Source organism: Narcine bancroftii, chromosome 2 (assembly GCF_036971445.1).
Source record: "Narcine bancroftii isolate sNarBan1 chromosome 2, sNarBan1.hap1, whole genome shotgun sequence".
In the NCBI taxonomy this organism is placed as follows: domain Eukaryota; kingdom Metazoa; phylum Chordata; class Chondrichthyes; order Torpediniformes; family Narcinidae; genus Narcine; species Narcine bancroftii.
Genome location: NC_091470.1, coordinates 227,279,245 through 227,304,636, shown reverse-complemented (window position 1 = coordinate 227,304,636; position 25,392 = coordinate 227,279,245). Strand labels below are relative to the sequence as shown.

General features: G+C 42.7%; 1 protein-coding gene across 3 annotated transcripts in view; it reads right to left on the bottom strand.

The window, feature by feature from the left end:
• Nucleotides 1-25,392, bottom strand: part of LOC138755112 (sperm-associated antigen 1-like) — a 115,078-nt gene that overhangs the window by 75,245 nt on the left and 14,441 nt on the right. Inside the window, exons 2-8 of one of the 3 annotated variants that reach the window (XM_069920425.1) lie at nt 22,696-22,875; nt 16,751-16,892; nt 14,987-15,146; nt 12,184-12,309; nt 10,805-10,872; nt 7,599-7,711; nt 7,129-7,234 (exon numbers count right to left, since the gene is read on the bottom strand). In XM_069920425.1, coding sequence (XP_069776526.1) covers nt 7,129-7,234; nt 7,599-7,711; nt 10,805-10,872; nt 12,184-12,309; nt 14,987-15,146; nt 16,751-16,890 — 713 coding nt within the window. In that variant the 5' untranslated portion in view covers nt 16,891-16,892; nt 22,696-22,875. The remainder of the gene's footprint in view (nt 1-7,128; nt 7,235-7,598; nt 7,712-10,804; nt 10,873-12,183; nt 12,310-14,986; nt 15,147-16,750; nt 16,893-22,695; nt 22,876-25,392) is intronic. The other 2 variants (XM_069920424.1, XM_069920426.1) reach the window with 2 other exon arrangements.

Sequence of the window (25,392 nt, the reverse complement as noted above, 5' to 3'; positions counted from 1 at the left end):
AATAAGGCTTCGGTGGTAATTGAAAGCCATCTGGGTTTCAGTGGAGAGGGGGAAAGTAGTGGCCTTTAAGAGTGGGCAAATCTTTTCAGCGTATTGAGGGACCCATTGGGTGTAATAGGAAAAAAAAACCCAGGCATCTCCTCAAAGCCTTTGTGGTCCCAGGGAGGGGGAGCTCTAACAGGGGGCGCATCCTATTGGGATCAGGGCCAATGATGTCATTCTCCACCACGTAGCCAAAGATAGCCAGTTGTGTGGTCCTGAATACACAATTGTCGGAAGTGAGATTCAGGGCTCTCGCCACGTGGAGAAAGCTCCAGAGATTGGCATCATGGTCTTCCACAGTGTGGCCACAGATGGTGACATTATCGAGGTAGGGGAAGGTAGCCTTCAACACAAACTCGTCCACTATTTTCGTCCATCTGCCGCTGGAAGATAGACACCCAATTGGTAATGCCGAAAGGGACCTTCTGGAACTGATAAGAGTTGACCGTTAGCCTCAAATACCGTGTACGGGTGGTCCTTGGAACGGATTGGAAGGTGGTGATAGGAAGCTTTCAGGTCAATGGTCGAATAGACCCGATACTGTGCGATATCGTTCACCATATCCGAAATGTGAGGGAGGGGGTATGCGTCCAGGAGTGTGTAGCGGTTCATAGTTTGTCTATAGTCAATTATTAGCCTGGACTTGTTTGCCCCCTTTACAACCACCACTTGAGCTCTCCACAGGCTGGTGCTGGACTCGATGATCCCCTCTTCAGCGTGGAGAGGCAGCGAGTGTCCTGATTTTGTGGGCACTCCGAACCGTTACCGGGGACAGGGGACCAGAAAACTCCAAGGTCACGCTTTTAAGGCGACACAGGAAGTCCAGACCCAACAATACTGGAGCACACAATTCATCCAAAATATACAGACAAAATTCCCCCCCTTCGAACGATAAATGAACTGTACAATGTTTTCATACATGCGCTGAATGGAACTGAGACGTGAGGAAGATTCAATAATTAGCAGGATACATTTTTAAGTTATACTTTCATACAGTCCGTAAGTCTAAAGAGCTTTCCATGGAGCCCATGTCAGTTAGGCACTTGGTAGAATGTCTGTTTACTTTTACCATTACCATAGAGTTACTGAGCTGGTGAGGTCCGTTCTGATCGAGGATTAGTGATGCCAGTTCGCCGGAGACCCCTTGTTCCTTGCTCAAGTGGCCCCCTATGTCTTGAGTCAGCCTGTGCAGGTACGATAGCACCGTCCTCGTGATGCGGCAAGATGGCCGCCCTCCTTCCTCCTCTGATGATGGCATCGAATTTGAATTTGGGCCGTGGCAAGATAGCCACCGAGCCTTTTCATGCCATTTCTGAAGGCAGCGGGTTGTACAGCATGTGATCTTGGGTGATTTTGGGGCAAACGGTTTGGGGCTGGAATCGGATCTAGGAGCGGTGCAGGCAGTGGACTTCCCTGGACCTCCCTTCATGTGGCAGACCTTCGCCCAATGTCCCTTCTTTCCACAGTTGGAGCACGCTGAGTCTTTAGTGGGACAACGGGCTCAGAGATGCTGACCTTTTCCAGAGAAAAAGCACCCCCTGGTGCGAGAAGCGGCAGCCGTTAGAGCAGGGGCAGGCATAGCGGGAGCAGCCGGTCCTTGGAGGTGCTCACCTGAGAGTGCAAGTTCACTGGCTTAGAGATAATTGTTTTCAAGCCTGGCCTGTTCCAGTGATTTGGCCAGCTCAACGTGACTAGCAAGGTCCTTCTTTCCCAACTCAAGTAGACGCTGCCTCACATGCCTCGAGCAGACTCCTGCGACCAGGGTGTCCAGGATCTGCTAGTCTTCTCGAAGTCTGAAGCCGCTTCATACCTGCACTTCTTAGCAAGTGTCCGCATCCAGCAGGTAGTCGTCGATCGACTCTCTGGGCCGTTGGTGACGTAAAGTGAGCCGGTGCCTTGCTGGGACCTCATTCGGGGCCTTCATGTAGCAAGTCTTCAACACCTCGATGGTGGGATTGTATGTCTGGCAGTCTCTGACAACTGTGTACCCCTTCGTTCCTACCCTGGAGATGAGCGCCGACCTCCGGAATTCGTCTGTATGGAAGACATCCCTGGTCGCGTTCAGGTAGGCCTAGAAGCAGTCTAGCCAATATGCGAACTCCTCAGCCGTGTCGGGGGACTGGGGGCCTATTAGCAGCATACTGGGCTTGAGTAACACCTCCATCTTTTTTTTTGAAAGCTAATAAAATTGTAGTGAAGATAAAAAGTCTCACACGACTGGAGGGAGAACAAATGTTTTTATTTGCTTTCAACATGGGTATGATTCACAAGTAGGCTTCAGAGGGGTTCTGGGTTTAGGCAGGAAACCAGGGTTATATATGGATTTGAATGTATGTTAAATTAGGTGATGCACGATGATTTGTCCAGGTGCGTGCCAAGACTGAACTCCTTTACAGAACCCTCCTCTCAATTGGACCTCTAGCACTGCCCACAGTTCACAGCCAGGACCGGACTTGGGGTATCCTCAAAAAGGAGCATATCACGACGTGGTAAAACACGAAATTCTGCAGACACTGTAATTATAGTAGAAACACAGAAATGTTGGAGGAACTCAGCAGGTCTTCCAGTGCCCATAGGAGGTAACAATATATATGCAATGTTTCAGTCCTGATCCCTTCCTCAAGGTATGTGAAAAAGACAGGTGTCTGAATTAAAGGCTGGGGAAAGAAAGGGGAAAGAATGGAGGGGAAGAGTGGTCTCAGTTTGGCACGGCATGAGACCATGGGCAGTCATGTTGACATGGGAATGGGATGGAGAATTGAAATGGACTGCCACTGGAACATCCCGCTACTGCAGTAGACAGAGTGAAGGTGCTGACGTGCTCATTTTTAAACACCTAGGGGCTAGAGCCGACACATATATCGACTTATGTGACTTCAGCTGAGGAGGAAACCCAATTGGAAGGTGGTGTTAGCTGTTTGCAGATGTGATATTCATGGACACGGGGGAAGTGGCCCTCAACCTATTTCTCTCTTTGTTACTGATGCATGGTTCTAAAATCACTTGATGGAATCAAGTCTTATCTTCCTGTCTGAAAACAGACACCCTTGGGAGGGAAAATCCTTATTCTTAGAACATGGGAATATGAGAACGAGGAATCAGCCATTCAGCCTCCTTTGTCATTCAATAAGTTCATGGATGCTCTTTTACCCTCGCACCATTTTCCTACACTAACCCCTCCTCATCCAACAATTCTATTAATAGCCATAAATTTATCCATCACTGTCTTGAGCCTTCTACAACCATTACAATGATTCACTTGTTGAAGAAATTTCTTCATAATCTCAGTCCATAGTGGTGGATCCCTTATTTTGAAACTTTGACTCCCAATTGTTGACTTTTCAGTCAATCATCTCTGCATTAGCCTCTCAAGCCCCATAGGAATTTCAATGAGATCACTCCTCATTCTTCTAAACTCAAAGGTTAATACCCACAGTATAGTTAATCTCTCCTCAAAAGGCAAACCTTACCTCCCTAGAATCAATCCAGTGAACCTATGTTGTACTCTCCTTGTCACTAGTACATTCTTCCTGAGAGAGGGGATCAATTACCTAGTTATATTTTCAACAGAGCACATTGTAGTAGGAAATCTTTAAAACAATACTCCAATGCTCTCAAATTAAAATTGTTTGCAAAGCTAAAATCTTGGCACAGATGCATATTAATTTTTAGCGATTTATGTACCACTGCACCCAGGCCCCTCAGGTCTTTTTAGTTTCTCACCATTTAAAAATAGAGACCAGGTGTTCAAAAAACACAGAAAGGCATAACAGTGACTGCATTTCCTGAGAAGACTGAAGTGGACAAGGTACCAGCCAAAATCATGTCAATCTTCTTCAGGAGCTCTATCAAGAGGGACCTGGCCAGCTGCATCACAGTGTTGCTGTAGAAAAATTGATTAGTGGTCAATTCACAGGACCATATGAGTGGCAGAGAGGATAACTGGGGTCTCCCTTCCCCCTATCGACATGATCTACCAGGATAGTTGTCTGAAGAGGATGCGCAAAATAATTGAGGACCCCTACCACCCCCCGCACATAGCATCTTTCAGCTACTCCTGTCAGGAAAGAGATACAGGAGTATCAGAGCCAGCATCACCAGGCTGAGGAACAGCTTCTTCCCACAAGCAGTGAGGATGTTGAACAACCAAAAGGAATTGCTCACACCAACCATCAGAGCCTCTACTATATATTAAACAATATTTATTTCATATACAGTATATGTATATTTGTCCTGCACATATATGGTATGCCTGGTTGTGTTTCCATGATTTTGCACCGAGGACCAGAGAATGCTGTTTCGTCAGGTTGCACTCATATAGTCAGATGTTAAATAAACATGAACTTGAGAAATGGGTCCTTTGGCCCAACTTATCCACGTCTACCAAAGTAGCTCCCTGAGCTAATCCCATTTGCCTGGGTTTGGCCGACATCGCTTTCTCAGCCCTTTGCCACCTCCCTCATCAGCTTCTTTCTCTTCTTCCCCCTCGCACCCATACCAGTCTATCAGCTGTAATTCTGTGCTCCTATCGCTTCCCCTTCTGGGTCTAGGACATTTTGGCACTAGACATTTTGCCGCCCACATTTTGACACTGGACATTTTGGTGCTAAATTAGATGGATTTTACCGCGGGCTGAAAGGAGTGCGGGGATGTCACAGTGGGCGAAGAGAGTGCGGAGATGATACCGCGGGCGAGGGAAGTGAGGAGATGTCACCGCGGGGAGATGGGAGTGCGGAGATGAAACTGCAGGCGAGGGGAGTGCGGAGATGACACCGCGCGTGAGGGAAGTGCAGAGATGTCACCGCGGGGAGATGGGAGTGCGGAAATGTCACCGCGGGCGAGGGAAGTGCAGAGATGTCACCGCGGGTGAGGGAAGTGCGGAGATGTCACCGCGGGCGAGGGAAGTGTGGAGATGTCACCGCGGGCAAGGGAAGTGTGGAGATGTCACCGTGGGCGAGGGAATTGTGGAGATGTCACCGCGGGCGAGGGAAGTGCGGAAATGTCACCGCGGGCGAGGGAAGTGTGGAGATGTCACCGCGGGCGAGGGAAGTGTGGAGATGTCTCCGCGGGCGAGGGAAGTGCAGAGATGTCACCGTGGGCGAGGGAAGTGCAGAGATGTCACCGCGGGGAGATGGGAAGTATGGAGATGTCACCGCAGGGAGATGGGAGTGCGGAGATGTCACCGCAGGGAGATGGGAGTGCGGAGATGTCACAGCAGGGAGATGAGAAGTGCAGAGATGACACCACAGGGAGATGGGAATGCGGAGATGCTATTCCATTATATTTAATTAAAATAATAAATTAATAATTTTACATTGGTATATTTAATTAAAAATTAAATGCCATGTCAGTTGCCAAATGCGAGTGAATGCCAAAATATCCACTGCCAAACCGTGGACGCCAACATTTCAGATTCTGTCCCCTTCCTCCCCACCTTCTTGCGCATTTACCTTTTTTTTTGGCATTCCTGATGAAGTGTTCCGGTCCAAAATATCAAGTGGCTATTGCTTTCCATGGATGCTGTGTGACCTGATACAATATCTTTCTTTTTACACAACAGTTGAAATGTTTCTCATCTGTCTTTATATTTCTTGTTATATTACTGTTGCACTCCACTTTTCCATTCCTTATTAATTTTTTGATACTGTTTGCTGAATTCTAAACATTTCTTAATCCTCAGCCTTACTCTCCTTTTGTCAACATTAACAGCCCTTTCCTTTGATTCAATTACATCTTTCACTACTTCCTATCAGCTTTCTCAGTAAACAAAAATCTTTTTCTTTTTATTCCTGCAAAGTTCTGAGAATACTGAGCAATTTCATGCCAAACACTTTGAAAAGCTATCCCAAAGAAAAGTACCATGAAACTCATGGTAAATTCAAACAGCAAGATGAATTTTATATTTCTTCCCTTTACATTAAATGTTGTCCATGGAAACCTATCAACCCAATGCGAAACAGCACTTCATTAAGGTCTACAACAACTTTTAGGTGTAAACTAGTTCCCACCTTTTATTCAAGCTGTAACTATATGCAATTGGGATTTTAAATCTTATAAAGATCATTCCTTTTGTTTAGAGGGCACATTTTTGAAGGAAAAAAAACATGAAACAATTGCATTTCCGATTTATTGTCAGAGGACATACATGACATCACATCCAACTGTGAGATTCTTTGTCCTGCAGGCGAAGCAGAATTACCACTTATTGGTCATGCAAGAAAAAGTCTGTACACAAACTACATTTAAATAAATAAAGAATTATAAACAAACTGACTGTGGAATACAGAGAGGAAAAAAAATTAAGAAAATGCAAAAGTAAGAGTCCTTAAATGAATCCCTGATTGAGTTTATTGTTAAGCAGTCTGATGGGTGGAGGGGGGGGGAGCAGCGAGAACAGAGCATGTGCTGGGTGGTGTGGAATCCCTGATTATTGCTTCTGCTCTCCGATTGTAGCCTTCTCTGTCGATGTTTTCGATGGTCAGGTGGGTTTTGTCTGTGATGTCCTGGGCTATGTCCACTATTTTTTGCACTGGAGTATTGGTATCAACATACCAGACTGTGATGCAGCTAGTCAGCACACTTTCCACAACACATCAGCAGAAATTTTCCAGGGGTTTCGAAGTGACACTAAACCTCTACAAACTCCTGAGGAAGTAGAGGCACTGACGTGCTTTCTTCATGATGCCATTAGCATGTTGGGTCCAGGAAAGACCCTCCGAGATAGTGACTCCCAAGAACTTTATTTGCTCACCCTCTCCACTCTGATTCCCCAGTGATCACTGGATTATACACCTCTGGTTTTCCCTTTCTGAAGTCAACAATCAGCTCCTTTGTTTTGGCATATATGTTTAATTTCACCACAATTTGTTTCTGTTAAATTAAATGCATTTGTCTGTGAGGGTTGTCAAAAAAACATTCCAGTTGTGTTTATTATCCTTTTGTACACAAACATGTTGTTTGTAGGAGAGCCAATTCATTTCAATGTATGCTATTGCATGTAAATGTTGTTGGAAACATTCATGAGAGAGATGCATGGTATAAACACATTTTTAAATCATCTTAAAAATTAAGCACATGTGAAGGTACCTGGTGTAGTAAAGCAACGCCTCTTTATGGTCTCCAGCTCGGAAAGCCTCATTGCCCTTGTCTTTTTCTCGATCAGCTAAAAGCACTTTCTCTTGGTCAGTCATGCCTGAGGAAGTAAATTATAACAACATGAAGTTGGCTGGAGTGAAGTGATCATGGCAATAAAATCACACATTAAGAATAGGATTAACATCGTAATCTTTATTTTATGAATTTTGAGCTATGCCTTTCTGGCTTTTATAAGATTCTTATGGCAAATGTTATAACAAAAAAAAACTTTCTGGAGAGTTCTGGTGCTCTTTCACTTCAACAATCCTTTGCACCCTTCTTGGTCTTAGTTTCTAGTTTTATTGTTTCTCACACATTTATAAAGATGAGGGGCAAAAACAAACACACAACATTTAACTAAGTAATTATGCAATACAAGCCCATGATTTCTTCTGACTGTTTTCTGAATGAACAATAATTACCTGTTGTGTCAATTTCCTTCTCTATTCCAGAAACTGAATCATTGAAGATAGTTTTCGATACAAGTTCTTGCTTGCCTTCATCAATTTTAGCACATTCTTTTTCCACATCAAATCTGGAATCAACATTTAGATAAATAACATTTTTGAGACTAATCATATGAAATCTTGTCTCCTTTGAACAATTATTCACCAAATTTACAATACCTAGACACCACTTCTTTTGTTATTTATGGGTTAGGAGCTTTTTGAATTCTTTAATTTTCAAGTTCCCTGAAGACCTGGAACCTAATGTGATAGGGATAACTTATAATTTTAAACCTAAATATAAAGGGGTGATATCTGGCCTTTATGAATTACTTCTAAATTTTAGGGATAATGGGAACAGGAGTTTCAACAGCTATTTTCTGAAACTAAATGGAATTCTATTTTGAACTGAGTAACATTCATCCTCTCATTCATTAATACAGTTTAAAGTCATACACCACCAGGCCCACTATTCCAAAGTCCAATTGGCTAAATTTCATTCTAATCTCCTTTCTAAATGTGACAAATGTAAACTGGTTATGTCCCTCTCTTTTCAATTTTTTGGGAAGGGGTATTTCATTCCTTGTCTTTAATTCTTAATATTAATTTTACTCCAAATCCTTTTCTTGCTCTTTTTGGAATAAGTGGGCCAACAGGTTTGATGTTGAATGCCTCACAATCCTATTTGTTGCTCTTGCTTCCCTCATCACTAGAAAGGTCATATTGATGAGATGGAAAGATGCTGCCCCTCCCACTCGTACTCAGTGGTTGTCTGATATGATGGTATGTCTGACTTTGGAAAAAATTAGATGTTCACTACTGATATTAATCTTAATTTTGATTCTTTATGGGGTTCTTTTTTAAATGATTTTCAAAATGTGTAAGATTAACTATTTTCTGGTTTATTATGCCATTGGTTACCTTATTTTTTATTATCAGTTGTGGTCTGTCTGTGTTAAGCCAATGGCCTCTGTAGGGTAGGGTTATAATACCATCTGTATTTTTTTTTAGATTTGTTAAAATTCTTTTTTATTCTCCTGTACCTATGTAACATTTACACGATGAAACTAATAAAAATATTGAAAGAGACTAATCATATGAAAATATACATGTACAAATAATAAATACATTCCATTGAGTAAAGAATCAGGTTTATGGTAATGAACAAGTGTCAAAATTTATTGTTTTGCAGCAGTAGCATTGTCTATTACAGGTGCAAAATTGCTGTAAATTATGGTTCTATAAGTACAATATTTCAAATAAATAGTGTTAAAAATGTGAGGTAGTATCTATTGATTGACACTAAGTGAGGTAGTGTCCATTCAGAAATCTGATGGTGGAGGGGAAGAATCTGTTTTTGTGAGGTTGGATGTGCATCTTTAGGCTCCTCTCCCTCCTTCACGATGGTAGCAGTGAGAAGGAAGGCATGGCCTGGGCAGTGAGAACCCTTGATAATAATAGGCTGCTTTCTTGAGACACCACTTCTTAACGATGGCCTTAATGGAGTGAAAACTAATTCCCATGATGGCACAGGTTGAGTTCACAACCCTCTGTAGCCTTTTCCAGTCCTGTGCATTGGCACCTCCAAACCACACAGTGATGCAACCAGTCAGAATGGTCTCCACGGTACATCTGTAGAAATTTGCGAGAGTCTTTGGTGACATACAAAATCTCCCCAAACCCCTAATGAAATATATCTGCTGGCAAGCCTTTTTCATGATCACATTGACATGAAGATCACAGGATAGATCTTCAGAGATGTTGACACCCAGGAATTTAAAGTTCTTAACCCTTTCCTCTGCTGACCCCTCAAGGGGGACTGCTTTGTGTTCTCCTGATTTTCCCCTTCTGAAGTCCATAATCAATTCCTTAGTTTTTCTACTGTTGAGTGCAAGGCTCTTGTTGTTGTTGCTAATCTATCTCACTCCTGTACACTTTCTCATTGCCGTTTGTGATTCTGCCAACAATCATGGTGTCATCAGTAAATTTGTAGATGGCATTTGAATTGAGGCTAACCACACAGTCATGGGGATAGAGAGTTAAAGGTTGCATCCAAGTTAAAAAGCAGACAATTGTGCAAAGGAAGGAAGCAGGTTGGAAGATTGTATAAAATATAATAAACAACAAAAATTGAGAATAAAAAAAATTAAATCAGGAAGAAAAAAATTAGAGTATGAAACAAAACTGTCCAGAAAACAGTGCAAGCTTTTGAAAATATTTAAAGCAATGTTAACAAAATAAGCTTGTTTCTTTTGGGAGCAATTCTGGGGAATTCTGGGGAATTAGTTTTGAGGTTAGAAGCAAAATCCCCAAAATAGATGCAAGTTGGATTTTGGAAAGTCAGAAACATTAGTCCCAACATATGTGATACTGGAATCCTCAGTTTTCAATGTACTTCATCATGGGATCTTAAAGCAAATGGTTAGATAAATGAGAAAGAATGATGGATCAGTTTTAATTTTCCAAAAGCCCATGTTTCAAGGTTACCAATCCATACGATTGGTGGGGTGGGGGGGGGGGGGGGGGGTGGAAATTTCAAAAAAAAAGGGTAGAAAAATGGAAATTATATGCAAGATCGATTAATATTTGTTGCAGTTAACATATGTCGCAGTGAAAATGATAGGAACTAATTATTAAAAGACATTACAGCAGCCACTATAGACATTCAAGGTGATCAGGTTGACTAGTTTTATGAAAGAGAATTCTTTTTTGGAGTTCTTTTAAGAAGAAACATGCCTGTGAATAAGGGGAAAACCGTGGATACTGTAAAACTGATAATCTGCCATCTCAATGGTCAGAAATCCCAATGGGTGTCTGTTCCATGGTACCTTTAAACTCATAGGGGCTCCATTCCCATTGCCCTCATAAACAGTTTCCTGCACTTCCCTTAAATTCACCTGGTTCACTGGAAAATTGATTGCATCACTATTTAATTTCTGAGCAAAAAGGTTAATTAATTCTGCTTTGATATATTAATAGGAGCACTATCCAATAGTGATGGAAACCTGCTAGTTTTGAACTACCAAGGTCCTGAGGGAGCTGAACAATTATAGTTCCACTGAAATTAAATTTTCAGAAGGAAGATAAATAAGATAATTACTATTATCCTATAAATTATACTAAGCTCAATAGTATTTTGCTGTCATTGCCCGATATCCAACATTAAACAATAAATAACGTACTTGTCCCATTCTTCGTAATCTCTGGGAGTAGGTCTTTTCTTTGTCGGTTTCTTTTCACCAAAGCCATTCTGTATAATAAACAATATAATTATCATATATTAAAAAATACCCGTTTCATATGTTCAACTGCAACACATGCTCATTATCATATTTAGGACCTTCCAACCAAAGAAATCAATGCTTGAATACATGGATTTTTATGCATGCCTCTTGGAAGAAATGGGGGTGGGAGTAATGATAGTTTCCCTCGAGGATACTGATACTCTACGAAGTGCCATGGGACCTTTGACTTTCTGGAGGCGGTATTATAGATATGTGATAACAGATGGTTAGTGAAACAAAATTTACTTTCACATTATTGTGCCCTGCTTCCACTCCAGGTCTATGGGACCTGAGGTGACTAGGAACAGAAGATTCTTTCAGAAAAGGGGCAAACAGTGCCTGATGGGATGGGATGTAGTTTTGTGCTCCTTGTGCCCTTTACACTGGACTTCTGTGTTCTCCTAATGTCATCCTAAATCCTCCTTCTCCATTTTGAGCAGTTCACATCCAGGTTCCCAAAAGTTAGTGGAGATTTAGTTTTTCAAGAAGGATGTTGAGCACATTCTTGAATTGTTTTCTTTGTCCATTTGGTAATTACCTCCTGAGTCAGAGGGTCAACGACAGAGTCTGTTTTGAACTTTGAACAGTTTCAGAATTCTGGTATCAGACATTCAAATGAATTGGCCTACTCAAAACAACTGACTGAGCCTACATAGATCCTTGGTGCTAAGATGTCATCACTTACTCTATCTGTGAATTTGTAGGATTATAGAACTTCTAGACTATACTTTAGTTCAGCCATTCTCATCCTTGTTTTGGCTATGGCCCCCTGAGAACTCTACTCAAAGTTTATGCCCCCCCCTCACTTTCCCTGTGAAGCAGTCAATTTAGTTGGTTTCTTCTGCACTTTCCTCCTACTGACTACATAAAAAACAGAACCAATATTTTATGATTTCAGCCTGTAGCCACCCCTCCTTAAATGTGCTGTGGCCCTGGACAGACCCCCATTGACAATGACTGCCTAGTCTTCTATACAGGGACAACAAATCATTCACTGTTATTGTCATCAGTTACGCAATTTACTTTTAGGACTTGATCAGTGTTCTCCTTGGTTGCCAAGGGGAAAGAAAAACGACATTGTTTACACTTTTAAGATTCAAATGCCTATACTGTAATTATGTATGAATATTAAGAAATCTAATATTGACATGCTTATTGAATACAAAGTGATATCTACATGAACAGAGGCCAAATGAAAAAAAAATCTGGGGTCCAGCCTTCCAAAGGAAAAAATGTGAATAAAGATTAGAATACATTTATTAAAACTTCATTTCTACCTGGTGGGAATGAAGTGAAGCTTTAATCCCACGAACAGGTATGTGGTTTTCTGAAATGAAACCTCCAGACACTGCTTTTCTGTATTTTTCTTCATTTTCATTTTTCTTCATTTGATCTGTCCAATTCTAGCCAAAAGAGGGAGTACATAAAAAAATTCATATCTTGGAGGAAGAGAGGTTACAATAATTTTGCTACGGTAAAATTCCTGAGCTGATTAATGATTAAAGACTTTGTAGTTGCACTATTCATCATTCCATTGGTCATTTACATTAAATACTTTCTGCAAACTAGAACTGTAACATCACATAAGGTAATGTTATATGGAAATGATATGATCAGAGAAAGGTTTTCAAAAAGGAGGAGGTATTTAGTCCACTGGGTTTGTGGCAGTTCAATGGAACAGTAAATCATTAACCATATCTTTCTTTTCTTCTCTTCTTTGGCTTGGCTTCGCGGACGAAAATTTATGGAGGGGGTAAAAAGTCCACGTCAGCTGCAGGCTCGTTTGTGGCTGACAAGTCCGATGCGGGACAGGCAGACACGGTTGCAGCGGTTGCAGGGGAAAATTGGTTGGTTGGGGTTGGGTGTTGGGTTTTTCCTCCTTTGCCTTTTGTCAGTGAGGTGGGCTCTGCGGTCTTCTTCAAAGGAGGTTGCTGCCCGCCAAACTGTGAGGCGCCAAGATGCACGGTTTGAGGCGTTATCAGCCCACTGGCGGTGGTCAATGTGGCAGGCACCAAGAGATTTCTTTAGGCAGTCCTTGTACCTTTTCTTTGGTGCACCTCTGTCACGGTGGCCAGTGGAGAGCTCGCCATATAACACGATCTTGGGAAGGCGATGGTCCTCCATTCTGGAGACGTGACCCATCCAGCGCAGCTGGATCTTCAGCAGCGTGGACTCGATGCTGTCGACCTCTGCCATCTCGAGTACTTCGACGTTAGGGATGAAAGCGCTCCAATGGATGTTGAGGATGGAGCGGAGACAATGCTGGTGGAAGCCGTAGGTGGTGCCGGTAGAGGACCCATGATTCGGAGCCGAACAGGAGTGTGGGTATGACAACGGCTCTGTATACGCTTATCTTTGTGAGGTTTTTCAGTTGGTTGTTTTTCCAGACTCTTTGGTGTAGTCTTCCAAAGGCGCTATTTGCCTTGGCGAGTCTGTTGTCTATCTCATTGTCGATCCTTGCATCTGATGAAATGGTACAGCCGAGATAGGTAAACTGGTTGACCGTTTTGAGTTTTGTGTGCCCGATGGAGATGTGGGGGGGGCTGGTAGTCATGGTGGGGAGCTGGCTGATGGAGGACCTCAGTTTTCTTCAGGCTGACTTCCAGGCCAAACATTTTGGCAGTTTCCGCAAAGCAGGACGTCAAGCGCTGAAGAGCTGGCTCTGAATGGGCAACTAAAGCGGCATCGTCTGCAAAGAGTAGTTCACGGACAAGTTTCTCTTGTGTCTTGGTGTGAGCTTTCAGGCGCCTCAGATTGAAGAGACTGCCATCCGTGCGGTACCGGATGTAAACAGCGTCTTCGTTGTTGGGGTCTTTCATGGCTAGGTTCAGCATCATGCTGAAGAAGATTGAAAAGAGGGTTGGTGCGAGAACACAGCCTTGCTTCACGCCATTGTTAATGGAGAAGGATTCAGAGAGCTCATTGCTGTATCTGACCCGACCTTGTTGGTTTTCGTGCAGTTGGATAATCATGTTGAGGAACTTTGGGGGACATCCGATGCGCTCTAGTATTTGCCAAAGCCCTAACCATATAACCATTTACGGAGCAGAAACAGGCCATGTTGGCCTTTCGAGTCCGCACCGGTTCACTGATTTTGTGTGCCCTCTTCAGGCATTGGTCCCGGTAGATCTTCATTCAATAACGATGGGCAAATTCAATGCAGGTGGAATCTTATCGAAATTGAAAGCAAGATTGTTGTCAAGTTCCACTTTAACACAGACACAAAGGGCCATGGCCTCTTTCCCTGTTGCAACCTATATTTCTGGGATTTCCATATTGAAATATCATCTCCCTGTAAATCTATTTATTTCAAATAATTATTTAGATCCCTGTCAAATATCCCAATACAAGTATAATTTACTTCTGTAACACACTCTGCTACTCCAACAGCAGTATATTCAAGATACTAACCACTTAGTGTTGAAAAATAACTTTTCCTTGTATCATTTTTGTTTTGTTTCTTTTTTGCTTATTAATATCATTTTTCACCTCTGGTTTGGGGATGGTTTCTCTACAATGGCTTCTAGCTCCCGCCAACTGTTCCCTCAATGCTGGAGAAACTCAGCAGGTCAAACAATGCCCTTTATATAGCAAAGGTAAAAATGCAAATGTGCTGGAGAAACTCAGCAGGTAACACAGCATCCAAAGAATTAAAGGTAAAAAATGTTTCAGGTCTGAGCCCTTCGTTAGGAATTCGCCCTTCATTAGGTAAGGAATTCACCTTTCATTAGGTAAGAAATTTACTAGAAATAGAATTTATTGTCATGAACATGTCACAAAATTTGTTGTTTTGCAGCATCACAGGTTTCAATATGTAATCAATATCTTGTTCTTCTATCAATAATAAATAATTCCTTTTGCCAAAAAGACGGAATTCAATAACAGACAATTCAAATGCTGACTTTAATTGTATTTTAAAATCTCATTTACTACATTAGAAAGAGTTCTCAAAAGCAACTACATAAACCAAGTGCTTTTTCTCAGTATGTGATCATAGTAAATTCCCAGAAAGAATAAATGTCTTTAGTTCCATTTAAACTCAATTAATTATTAATATGTTATTTATTTAAAGAGAGATACCTTAAAATCGCTGGTAATTTCTTTCCATTCTTCTTTAGTGAAGTCTGCAGCAGTGGCCAATAAATTATTTTTACGAAGAGCGCGACTTCTGGGGTCCAACTCTTGAACTTTTTTTTCACAAAATGCTGTGAGATCAGGATAAGCTCCCTCCTCACCTGACCTTGAACAACATACATAAAGGGACTAAGAAACTTAGGTCTTGACTGCAAAATTGCATTAATGCAGAAGAGACAAAGGCAGGAAAAAAAACAACAGATAAATAATTGAGATGAAAATAGTATGGCTAAAAATTAATACATATGTCACAATTTTATTACAATTTCTACACTAAACATCACAATGGTCTCTAAGAAGGACAATTTCCTTGAAGTGGAAAATGGTGCCACTGCCGAAGCTGCTATTGATGTGGACCTGTGGAGAGCGGGGAGCAGAGACATAGCACTTCCGCGGGGGCCAGCTGCCCAGTCCAATTGCCATCAGCTCCACACAGGCTTTAAACAGCCTGTTAATGGAGCCAACAACAGTTTTAAAATTTTGCAACCACAGGGTCTGCACTCGAGATGGTGGCTCCTACGAATGGCAGCAGCCTTGAGGGGTTGCAGACTCTGGGGAAGCAGAGGACTGGCACAGGGCATCATAAAACAGGGAGAACCCCCCCCCCCCCCACCATTTGAAGAGAAGCAGAGGAGACAACCCATGGCATGGTGAAGGAATAGTGAGAGGTTCTGCTGCTGAAGAACACATAGGCTATTGGGGACCCAAGATGAGGAACCCCTGCAGGCTGTTGGTGATTGTGGTTGATGGATTCACACCAGGCAGTGGACAGCTGGAGACTGGCTTGAGACTGCTGAAGGAATACCAGGTATTGGAACTGTGATGTGAGTTAAAGTTTCCTGAGCAAGTCGGAGGTTCGGATTGGGAGCTTGTGTTGCTGAGAGTTTGGACTGAACCCTGTGTAGCTGCAGAGACTGCGGGAGCACTGGAGGTGAATCCATGGATACTCGGGGACTTTCTTTTGGTTCTCTTTCTCCAACTGTCAGAGGCGCTTCAGGGAATTTCTGCCAATGACAAATCTACCTGTATGATATTGTATTGTCTTTATTACATGACAATAAAGGAACCTTGAGGCTTGAATCAGCAGTTCAGTTGACAGACCAGTGAGGATATTTAGATTCCACAACAGGATATACATAGATTGAGTGAGTGGGCGAAAGCTTGGCCAAAAGGCAATCCATTTTGTTTACTAACGATACACTAGATCACAAAAGATTTTGGTTAGATTTAGCAGCATATTACACCATGGAGTATGTTTCTATCACTCCAACGAAAATCAAGAAAACTCAGGAGGTATTACATAGGATGAGAAAAAAATACTGGCTATTTGATGGAAACATTAACTCTGTTCCTCTTTCCACATATTCTGTCAGACCTGCAAGTGTTTACAGCATTTTATGTTTTTATTTCTGATTTTCAGCATTTGCAGTTTTCTGACTTCACAATATTGAGTCCTAAATTCAATTCATGAGCATTACAAATATTTTTCTGTGACACAAAATAATGTACATTAGTTTGGAACAAATATATTTTTGGATAGAGTATAAAGTACTAAAGGAAGTTTTCTTAATAACATCCATCTTTATAAATTTACAGAAAATACATTTGGATATTCAAATAAAGTCAACATTTTTTTTCATTTCTTTGAAGTGTTTTATGGTAATGCTGAACAACATACTTCAAAATAGGAAACTTCTCGTGAATGTTTACCTTAACACTATCAAAATTTTTTCCAGATATTTCACATTGGTGCATTGCTCTATGTAGCTGTAATCCAGGTGTTCAATTGGAAGGTTAAACTTTTTGGTCGTTCCTTGGTACATGAGGGAGTTAATTGATTTTCTGCTCATGGCTGGAATGAATACAAGACAATCATTTTGTCTGCCAATAAATTTTTACCTTTTACATCTCAGTATGCTAGAGAAATACAATCAATACAAAAAGGTGGCCCATGATTACTTGAATACAAGAAAGCTAATAAAAAAAATACATTTAAAGCACTAAAACCAGTCTTAGAATGTCAAAAAAATAAATAATCATAAGTCATCCATCTTATAGGCTCCATAAGAATGAATTTTGATAATAATACTGAAAAACATCTTGCAATGGTAAATGGTTTTGTTGTTTTATATGTTTTTATAGCTAAATTTGTCCTTTGCATCAATTTCATGTCAGTATTTCTCCAATTTCACACAGGCATTGTTGTTCTGCTGGGTCAATTGTGTTAGCTTCAGCTTCAATTGGATATGATCCATAAAGATAGACCAAAACCAATCTTCTAGTTGTACCTCAGATCGACCTGGCACTTTCTCCCTGATCTCCAACATTAACTGTTATATAGAGAATTTAGGTTAAAATGACTTAAGTTAAAATGTGATGATTAATCATAAAAAGGGAAGCCAGAACGGACAGGGAGCTTACTAGCAGCCAAGGACAAAAGGTTCAGCTGGATATGTTTTTTTAAACCTATCTTTTCATGGTCATAGTGAGAGACATGCAGGAGACAAAAGATTGATAAGAAGGGTGAGAAACAGAATTTAGTGTATGTAGAGTTCACAGCGTACGTAACGAACGTGATAATTAAAAATGCAGTTATACTTAGAATGCTTTTGCAATACTAACCAATTAAAACAGTATTAATAAGAAGGGGAAGGGCAAACAATAAGGGTATAAAAATCAATGCACTGTATGTATTGGGCTTAACTGGTGAGAAGCCAGTTGAGTCCAACTCTGCAGACTTGTAAATAAAGCTTGTCGTGTCATCAGTTTTAAAGAGACTCATGTGTGAGAAGTTTTATTTCTGACAAATGGGGGCTCGTCCGGGATCTACACTCCGGCCGTGAGGGGAGGCGAGAAGAGGGACATCGGAGGCGGTGCACCCCGCTGAGTTCAGCGGCTCCTAGTCCCTTGCTCGTCGCTTCGGGCGGCTTGAGCGAGTGGTATCCGGACAAGGTGACACGACAAGACGGAGAGGAGAAGGGTGACGGTTCAATCCCCGGGAAGACACCGGTAAGTGACGACTTACGATTGTGGTGTGGGGATTGGGTAACAGGTGTAACGGGATACACCTGTTTGGATAAAAAAACCTAACGTAATAGATCAGGTATAGAGCTTTTGTCGTGGCGTGAGGACCCTGTCGTGGGACTCTAGGATAGACCCCAGGGAAACCTCGGCGGTAACCGAAGGAGGGACAGCACCTCCGACGAAGTGCCGAGAAGAGAGGGGTCAACCCCAGGGAAACCTCAGCGGTAACCGAAGGAGGGACAGTACCTCCGACGAGGCGTCTGAGAAGAAGGGAGTAGGGTCCAGAACGAGAGGGTCCTCAGCAACGATAAACAGATCTAGGTGGGAAAATGGGAGGATCAAAATCTAAGGGCTCGTCTGAAAATTCAGGACAATTCCTGGGAGTTCCCCTTGACAGCCCTTTGGGGAGAATGTTTGAAAATTGGGATAGTAAAAGATATCGAGACAAAAACAAGAAAAAGATGGTCCAATATTGTCTCCTTTGGTCGAAACAACCTATTAAAGGTTCCTCGGTCTGGTGGCCGAAATTTGGATCTGATGAGGATTGGGTTAGACAAGCATTAAACATATATGTAAATTCGAGACCAAAGGTGAATCAAGAAGAGTCAGCATATGCATTTTGTTGGGTTCCCTGGCCAGGATCCTTAACAAAATGTTTTAAATTGAGGGTAGCGGGAGAAAAGAAATGGGAACCTCTGGACAACCTTCCCCCTCCTTATATTCCCCCGGTGCCTACTGCGCCTGAGGAAAGCTCATTACTGGAGGGGAAAGGTGATGAATCTGATTGCCCCGAAAGGGGCCGGGAAAAAAAGGATGAATTAAGGGAGTCGGACCCTAAACTTCCACCGGTAAACCGACCCTGGACAAGATCCCAGACTGGTCCAGGACCATCAAAGTTTTCAATAAGCCTAAATCCCCTGAGGGAAGTTCCTATGGGAGGACCGGGAGGGGGAACGGGATATGTGAATGTTCCCCTAACTAGTACAGAGGTGCGGGGATTTAAGAAAGAAATGAAAAAGTTATTGGAAGATCCTATAGGACTGGCTGAACAGCTCGACCAATTCCTGGGACCAAACACATATACGTGGGAAGAGATGCAGGCAATAATGGGAACATTATTCTCACCCCAGGAGAGGCAGATGATTCGACGGGCTGCCCTCCTCATGTGGGAATATGAACAACCTGGGGACCCCAGACCCCATGAACAAAAATATCCCTTAAATGAACCCAGGTGGGACGAACGAACACCCGAGGGATTGGCAAGTATGAGACAATATAGAGAGTGGACAATTAAAGGGATACGGGAGGCTGTGCCAAAGGGTCACAATTTCACCAAGGCATTTGGGAACCACCAGGGGAAAGATGAGTCCCCTACTGATTTTTTGGAGAGGGTGAGAAAGAATGTCCAACAGTATGCGGGCGTGGACCCTAGTACACCAACGGGTGAACAGCTTATTCGAATTGAATTTGTTTCCAAATCATGGCAGGACATTAGAAAGAAACTAGAAAAGGAGGAGGACTGGAGCGAAAAACCCCTAAGTGACCTGTTAAAAAAGGCGCAAAAAGTATATGTGCAGAGAGAAGAAGAAGATCAAAAGAGGGCGACAAAGGTTATGGTACAGACTATCCGACAGATGAATGCCGAATCCAGAGGGGAAAGAAAACAAAACCTTCCTCTAAACAATCCAAGATATCCAAGAGAGGGAAGACCCCGGAGGTTCGTTAAGTGCTATTACTGCAATGAGGAAGGACACTTTAAGAGGGAATGCCCCCGATACAAGAGGGAATTGCGTGCCCTCGAACTTATGGAAGAAGATTAGGGGGGTCAGGGGTTCCAAATGTTAGGGACCAAGTATAAGAGGGAACCCCTGGTAAAACTAAAAATTGGTCCCAAGGGAGAAGAGGTGGTGTTTATGGTGGACACAGGAGCGGAACGAAGTAGTGTAATAACTATGCCAATCGGAACTGAGCCTGTAAAAAGTAATTTGACAATTTCTGGGATAGAAGGGGCTCCCAGAATGGTATCAATAATTCCCCAAGTAACAGTGAAACTGGAAGAAAGAGAAGGGGTACAAGACCTCTTGTTGTTACCGTCGGCTGGATTTAACCTCCTAGGAAGGGACTTACAGGCTCTCCTAGGTTTGGGTGCTCTCCCTGTGGACGGAGAAGTGCGAGTCCACCTCTGTGCTTTAAAGGAAGAGGATGAACGGCAGATTGACGAGAGAGTCTGGTATAAGGAGGGAAATCGAGGAGGTCTGGACATCCCACCTTTACATGTCACATTAATACCAGGTCATCAGCCGGTAAGGAAACTTCAGTATCCTATTTCTTTGGAAGGGAGAAAAGGGCTACAGCCGGTAATTGAGACTCTAATACGAGACGGACTATTAGAAGAATGCATGTCACCTTATAACACCCCTATACTCCCAGTGAAAAAGTCAGATGGATCCTATCGCCTAGTTCAGGATCTAAGAAGTTTGAATGCTATTGTTCAGACCCGCCACCCAGTGGTGCCTAATCCCTATACTATTATGAGTCGGATTCCCCCAGACCATGAGTGGTTTAATGTTATCGACTTGAAGGATGCCTTCTGGACGTGTCCATTAGAAGAGGAAAGTAGAGATATGTTTGCGTTTGAATGGGAAAATCCATGGACAGGTAGACGGAGACAGCTTCGGTGGACTGTATTGCCCCAAGGGTTCACTGAATCTCCGAACCTGTTTGGACAAATGCTAGAACAAATCCTGGTGGACTATCCACAATCTGATGATTCCCAACTAATGCAGTATGTGGACGATTTACTATTATCAGGACCCAAGGAACAAGAAATGAGGGGAGATACAATTAGACTCTTGAATTATCTGGGGAAAAAGGGTCTACGGGTGTCCAGGAACAAGTTACAGTTCATTGAGAGAACTGTGGTATATCTGGGACACCAGATAAGTAAAGGACAGAAACGGATTACCCCTGAACGGATTGCGGGAATCACTAGAATGCCGTTACCCCGTAATAAGAAGGAAATAAGACAATTCCTGGGACTCTTAGGTTACTGTAGGTTATGGATAGAGGACTACTCAGCTTTGGTGAAGTTTATATATGAAAAACTGACAAATGAAAATGAATATCCATTGAAATGGACCCAGGAGGAGGAGGGATGGTTTGAGGACTTGAAGCATCGCCTGACACGAGCCCCAGTACTCACTCTGCCCTCTTTAAAACAGCCCTTCCAGCTATTTGTCACTCATAACCAAGGAACAGCTGTGGGAGTTTTAACACAGGAAAAAGGCGGTCAGCGACACCCAGTGGCTTTCCTTTCCAAAATGATGGACCCAGTGTCTCGCGGATGGCCGACGTGTATCCAGGGAGTAGCGGCTGCTGCTCTGTTGGTAGAGGAAGCACGTAAACTTACTTTTGGAGGAAAGATGACTGTGTGCACCTCCCATTCTGTGAGTGTTTTATTAACACAAACTGCCCATCGATGGCTGACTGATTCTCGCATATTAAAGTATGAAACCATTTTAATGGTCGGAGAAGATCTACAGTTTGCAAAGATTAATAGCTGCAACCCAGCTCAGTTTTTATACGGCAGTGAAACAGAGAGAGAGGTGGAGCACGACTGTGTCGAGTTGACAGATCTTCAGACCAAGACCCGAGAAGACCTTTGCGATACTCCACTGGGAGAAGGATATGAATTCTACATTGACGGCTCCGCCAGATGTGTTGACGGAATGAGAAGAAGTGGGTATGCTATAATAGAAGGAAATACTTGGAAAGTAGTAGAATCCACGAGACTACCCGGAAGCTGGTCAGCACAATCCTGTGAACTATATGCCTTGCAGAGAGCCCTCAGAATACTGGCAAAGAAAATTGGAACGATTTACACTGATTCCAAATACGCATACGGGGTAGTGCATACCTTTGGTAAGATCTGGAAGGAGCGTGGTCTAATTACATCAAGAGGAAAGGAATTGGCACACGAACAGATGATTACTCTGACTTTAGAAGCCTTGACATTACCCCAGGAAATAGCAGTGGTCTACATACCAAGCCATCAGAGGGGAGATACCCCGACAGCAATTGGAAACAGACTGGCTGATGAAGAAGCCAAAAGGGCAGCCATGCAACAAGAAGTCCGTTTGCTGACCTTAATCCCAATAAGGCAAGGCATAAAGAAGGCTCCCATTTTCACTGCTAAGGAAGAAAAGGACATGGCTCAGCTGGGCGCAAGCCAGCTGCCTGATGGAACATGGAAGACACCAGATGGAAGAATGGTTCTAAATAAAGAAATAACTCGCAATATTTTAAAACACCTGCATCATCAGAGCCACTGGGGCACCCAAGCCTTATGTGACACAGTGCTTCGAGGATATGTGTGTAAGGGAATCTACACCTTGGCCCAACAGGAGGTGCAGAATTGTCACCTATGCACAAAAATTAATAAGAAGGTAATGAGGACAGGGACCATGGGAGGTCAACCATTAGCCATACGCCCTTTTCAACGTATCCAGATCGACTTCACAGAGTTACCTCAAGTCCAAAGATGGAAATATCTGTTGGTGATAATAGATCACTTTACCCGATGGGTGGAAGCCTTCCCAACAGTAAATACTACAGCCTCTACAGTAGCTCACCTCCTCCTAGAGCAGATAATCCCCAGATATGGTATAATGGATTCTATCGACTCAGACAGGGGTCCACATTTTTCTTCAAAAATCCAGCAATTGATTTGTAATGCATTACAGGTCTCTTGGAAATTACATACCCCTTGGCATCCACAAAACTCAGGGAGGGTTGAACGTATGAATGGAACCCTAAAAATGCAATTGACAAAATTAATGGTGGAAACTAAAATGCCTTGGATAAAGTGTCTGCCCCTGGCTTTATTGAGAATTCGTACTGCCCCACGAAAAGATGTAGGGTTGTCCCCTTATGAAATGATGTTTGGGCTTCCCTTCTGGAGTACAGTTGAGGGGTGTCCCACCATGGGGGAAGGGGATATATTTGTTAGGAACTATTTACAGGCACTGTCACGCTCTCTTGCAGATTTACGAAAGAGAGGACTATTGGCACAAACACCGCCTTTAGACTTTTCTTTACACAAAGTGGAACCAGGAGACTGGATTCTCATCAAGACCTGGAAAACTGAAAAACTCCAGCCCCAGTGGGAAGGTCCATACCAAGTTCTCTTAACTACAGAGGCTGCAGCACGAACAAGAGAGAAGGGGTGGACGCACGCATCCAGATTTAAGGGACCTGTAGAGGCGCCTCAGGACCCTGATACGAACTCAGACTGGACTTGTGTTCCTGGAGAAAAACCTCTTACTTTGCGATTTCACAGAAAGACTTGATTCACAATGTTATTGTTATGTTCTTTGATTTTTCTTAGTTTGCCTATGTCTTTATCAGGTGTGAAATGTAAGAAATGCAGAGACACAGTGGTCCTGTTTCAGGACCACATTTGGGGAAGAAAGGAAGGTAATTTCATTTCCCATACCTCAGTTCCTGAGAAATGCTGGGCAGAAAATACCACCCAACATCCATATACCCCTTGTGTGGAAAAAGAAGGAAATAATATGGGTCATTATATACAGATTCCTAATACCACTCCTTTCCCTCTTAACGGTTGGAAGGGTGACTCAGGCCCACCATGCCCTGATGGACTCTGGTTTTGCATACACCAGCGTACTGTTCCAATGAAAAGTTCCACTCCACACTCGAAAATGCCTGCCCCTTTAAGACAGCCGGACTTAGTTCGAGTCCATCCAAATAACCATGAAAGTTTCAGTCATGCAGTTGGGGGAGATAACCTTTTTGTAGATCTTGCAACTAAAATTGCAGGAACTTTTAATGTAACCAATTGTTGGGTCTGCGGGGGTCCACGGATGTCAGAGCAATGGCCTTGGTGGGGGGAGCCCCTCAATTCATTGACCATGATTTCCCGAATTTGGACAACTAACCGAACGAGATCAAGAGAAACTTGGTCTCTCTCTAACGTCCCCTCTGGTTTTTATTGTCTCTCACGAACCGGCAAATACCCAGTAGGAAAAAGTCACTGCAAGGCTGTATGGATTCGCATTTCGCCTGGTATTTTCACTTGGTTTCCTAAACCCCTGACTTGGTTCTTATCCACTGTTTTTAAAACTAATTGCCTACCCCTGTCTAATAGCAGTATTCAGTTTTGGAATTGTACCAGTTCCACCATCACAGGACCATACCAATCAAACCCCGTTCTTAAAAGAGTTTGGGAAAGGGGGTATGGAGTATCCCCAAATGGATTATTCTGGGTATGTGGTAATAAAGCTTATACTCGTCTTCCCTCACAGTGGAGTGGAACTTGTTTCCTAGGAATAATCCGCCCAGAATTTTTCCTCCTACCCCACGATCACGGTCATAAATTAGGAGTGAAGGTTTTTGATACATTACACCGTCAGCCCCGCTCTAGCACGGTACATTTGGTACAATGAGGAGATGATTGGCCTCCAGAACGCATAATTCAATATTATGGTCCCGCTACATGGGCTCAAGATGGATCCTGGGGTTATCGTACTCCTATTTATATGTTAAATCGCATTATTCGCTTGCAAGCAGTCCTTGAAATTGTTACAAATCAAACAGCTCTAGCCCTGCAATTACTTGCATCCCAGCAAGGTCAAATGCGCTCTGCTATATATCAGAACCGTCTGGCCCTAGACTATCTCCTAGCCACGGAAGGAGGTGTATGTGGAAAGCTTAATTTGACTAACTGCTGCTTACAGATTGATGATAATGGCCAAGCCATTCTAAAAATCGCTGATAATATTCGTACTTTGTCCCATGTACCGGTTCAAACCTGGCATCCTTTTGCACAATTAAATTGGATGGACAAATGGTTTGGGGGAACCTGGTGGCGTACCTTCTTGTGGGTCATCGGAGGTATTTTATTCCTCCTACTTATTTTGCCCTGTATTATTCCCTGTCTACGCAGCCTGGTGATTTCCATGGTCCAACAGGCTATGCAACCAGGGGGACTGGGAGACCCCGTTAGAATTTTACTTCAGCACGAGATTAATGTATCATGAAACGTTTCTCTTCCCCAGGTTAAAATCCCCATTCATATCTATATATATTACACACATTTTAAAGAGAGAAAGGGGTGGATTGTTATATAGAGAATTTAGGTTAAAATGACTTAAGTTAAAATGTGATGATTAATCATAAAAAGGGAAGCCAGAACGGACAGGGAGCTTACTAGCAGCCAAGGACAAAAGGTTCAGCTGGATATGTTTTTTTAAACCTATCTTTTCATGGTCATAGTGAGAGACATGCAGGAGACAAAAGATTGATAAGAA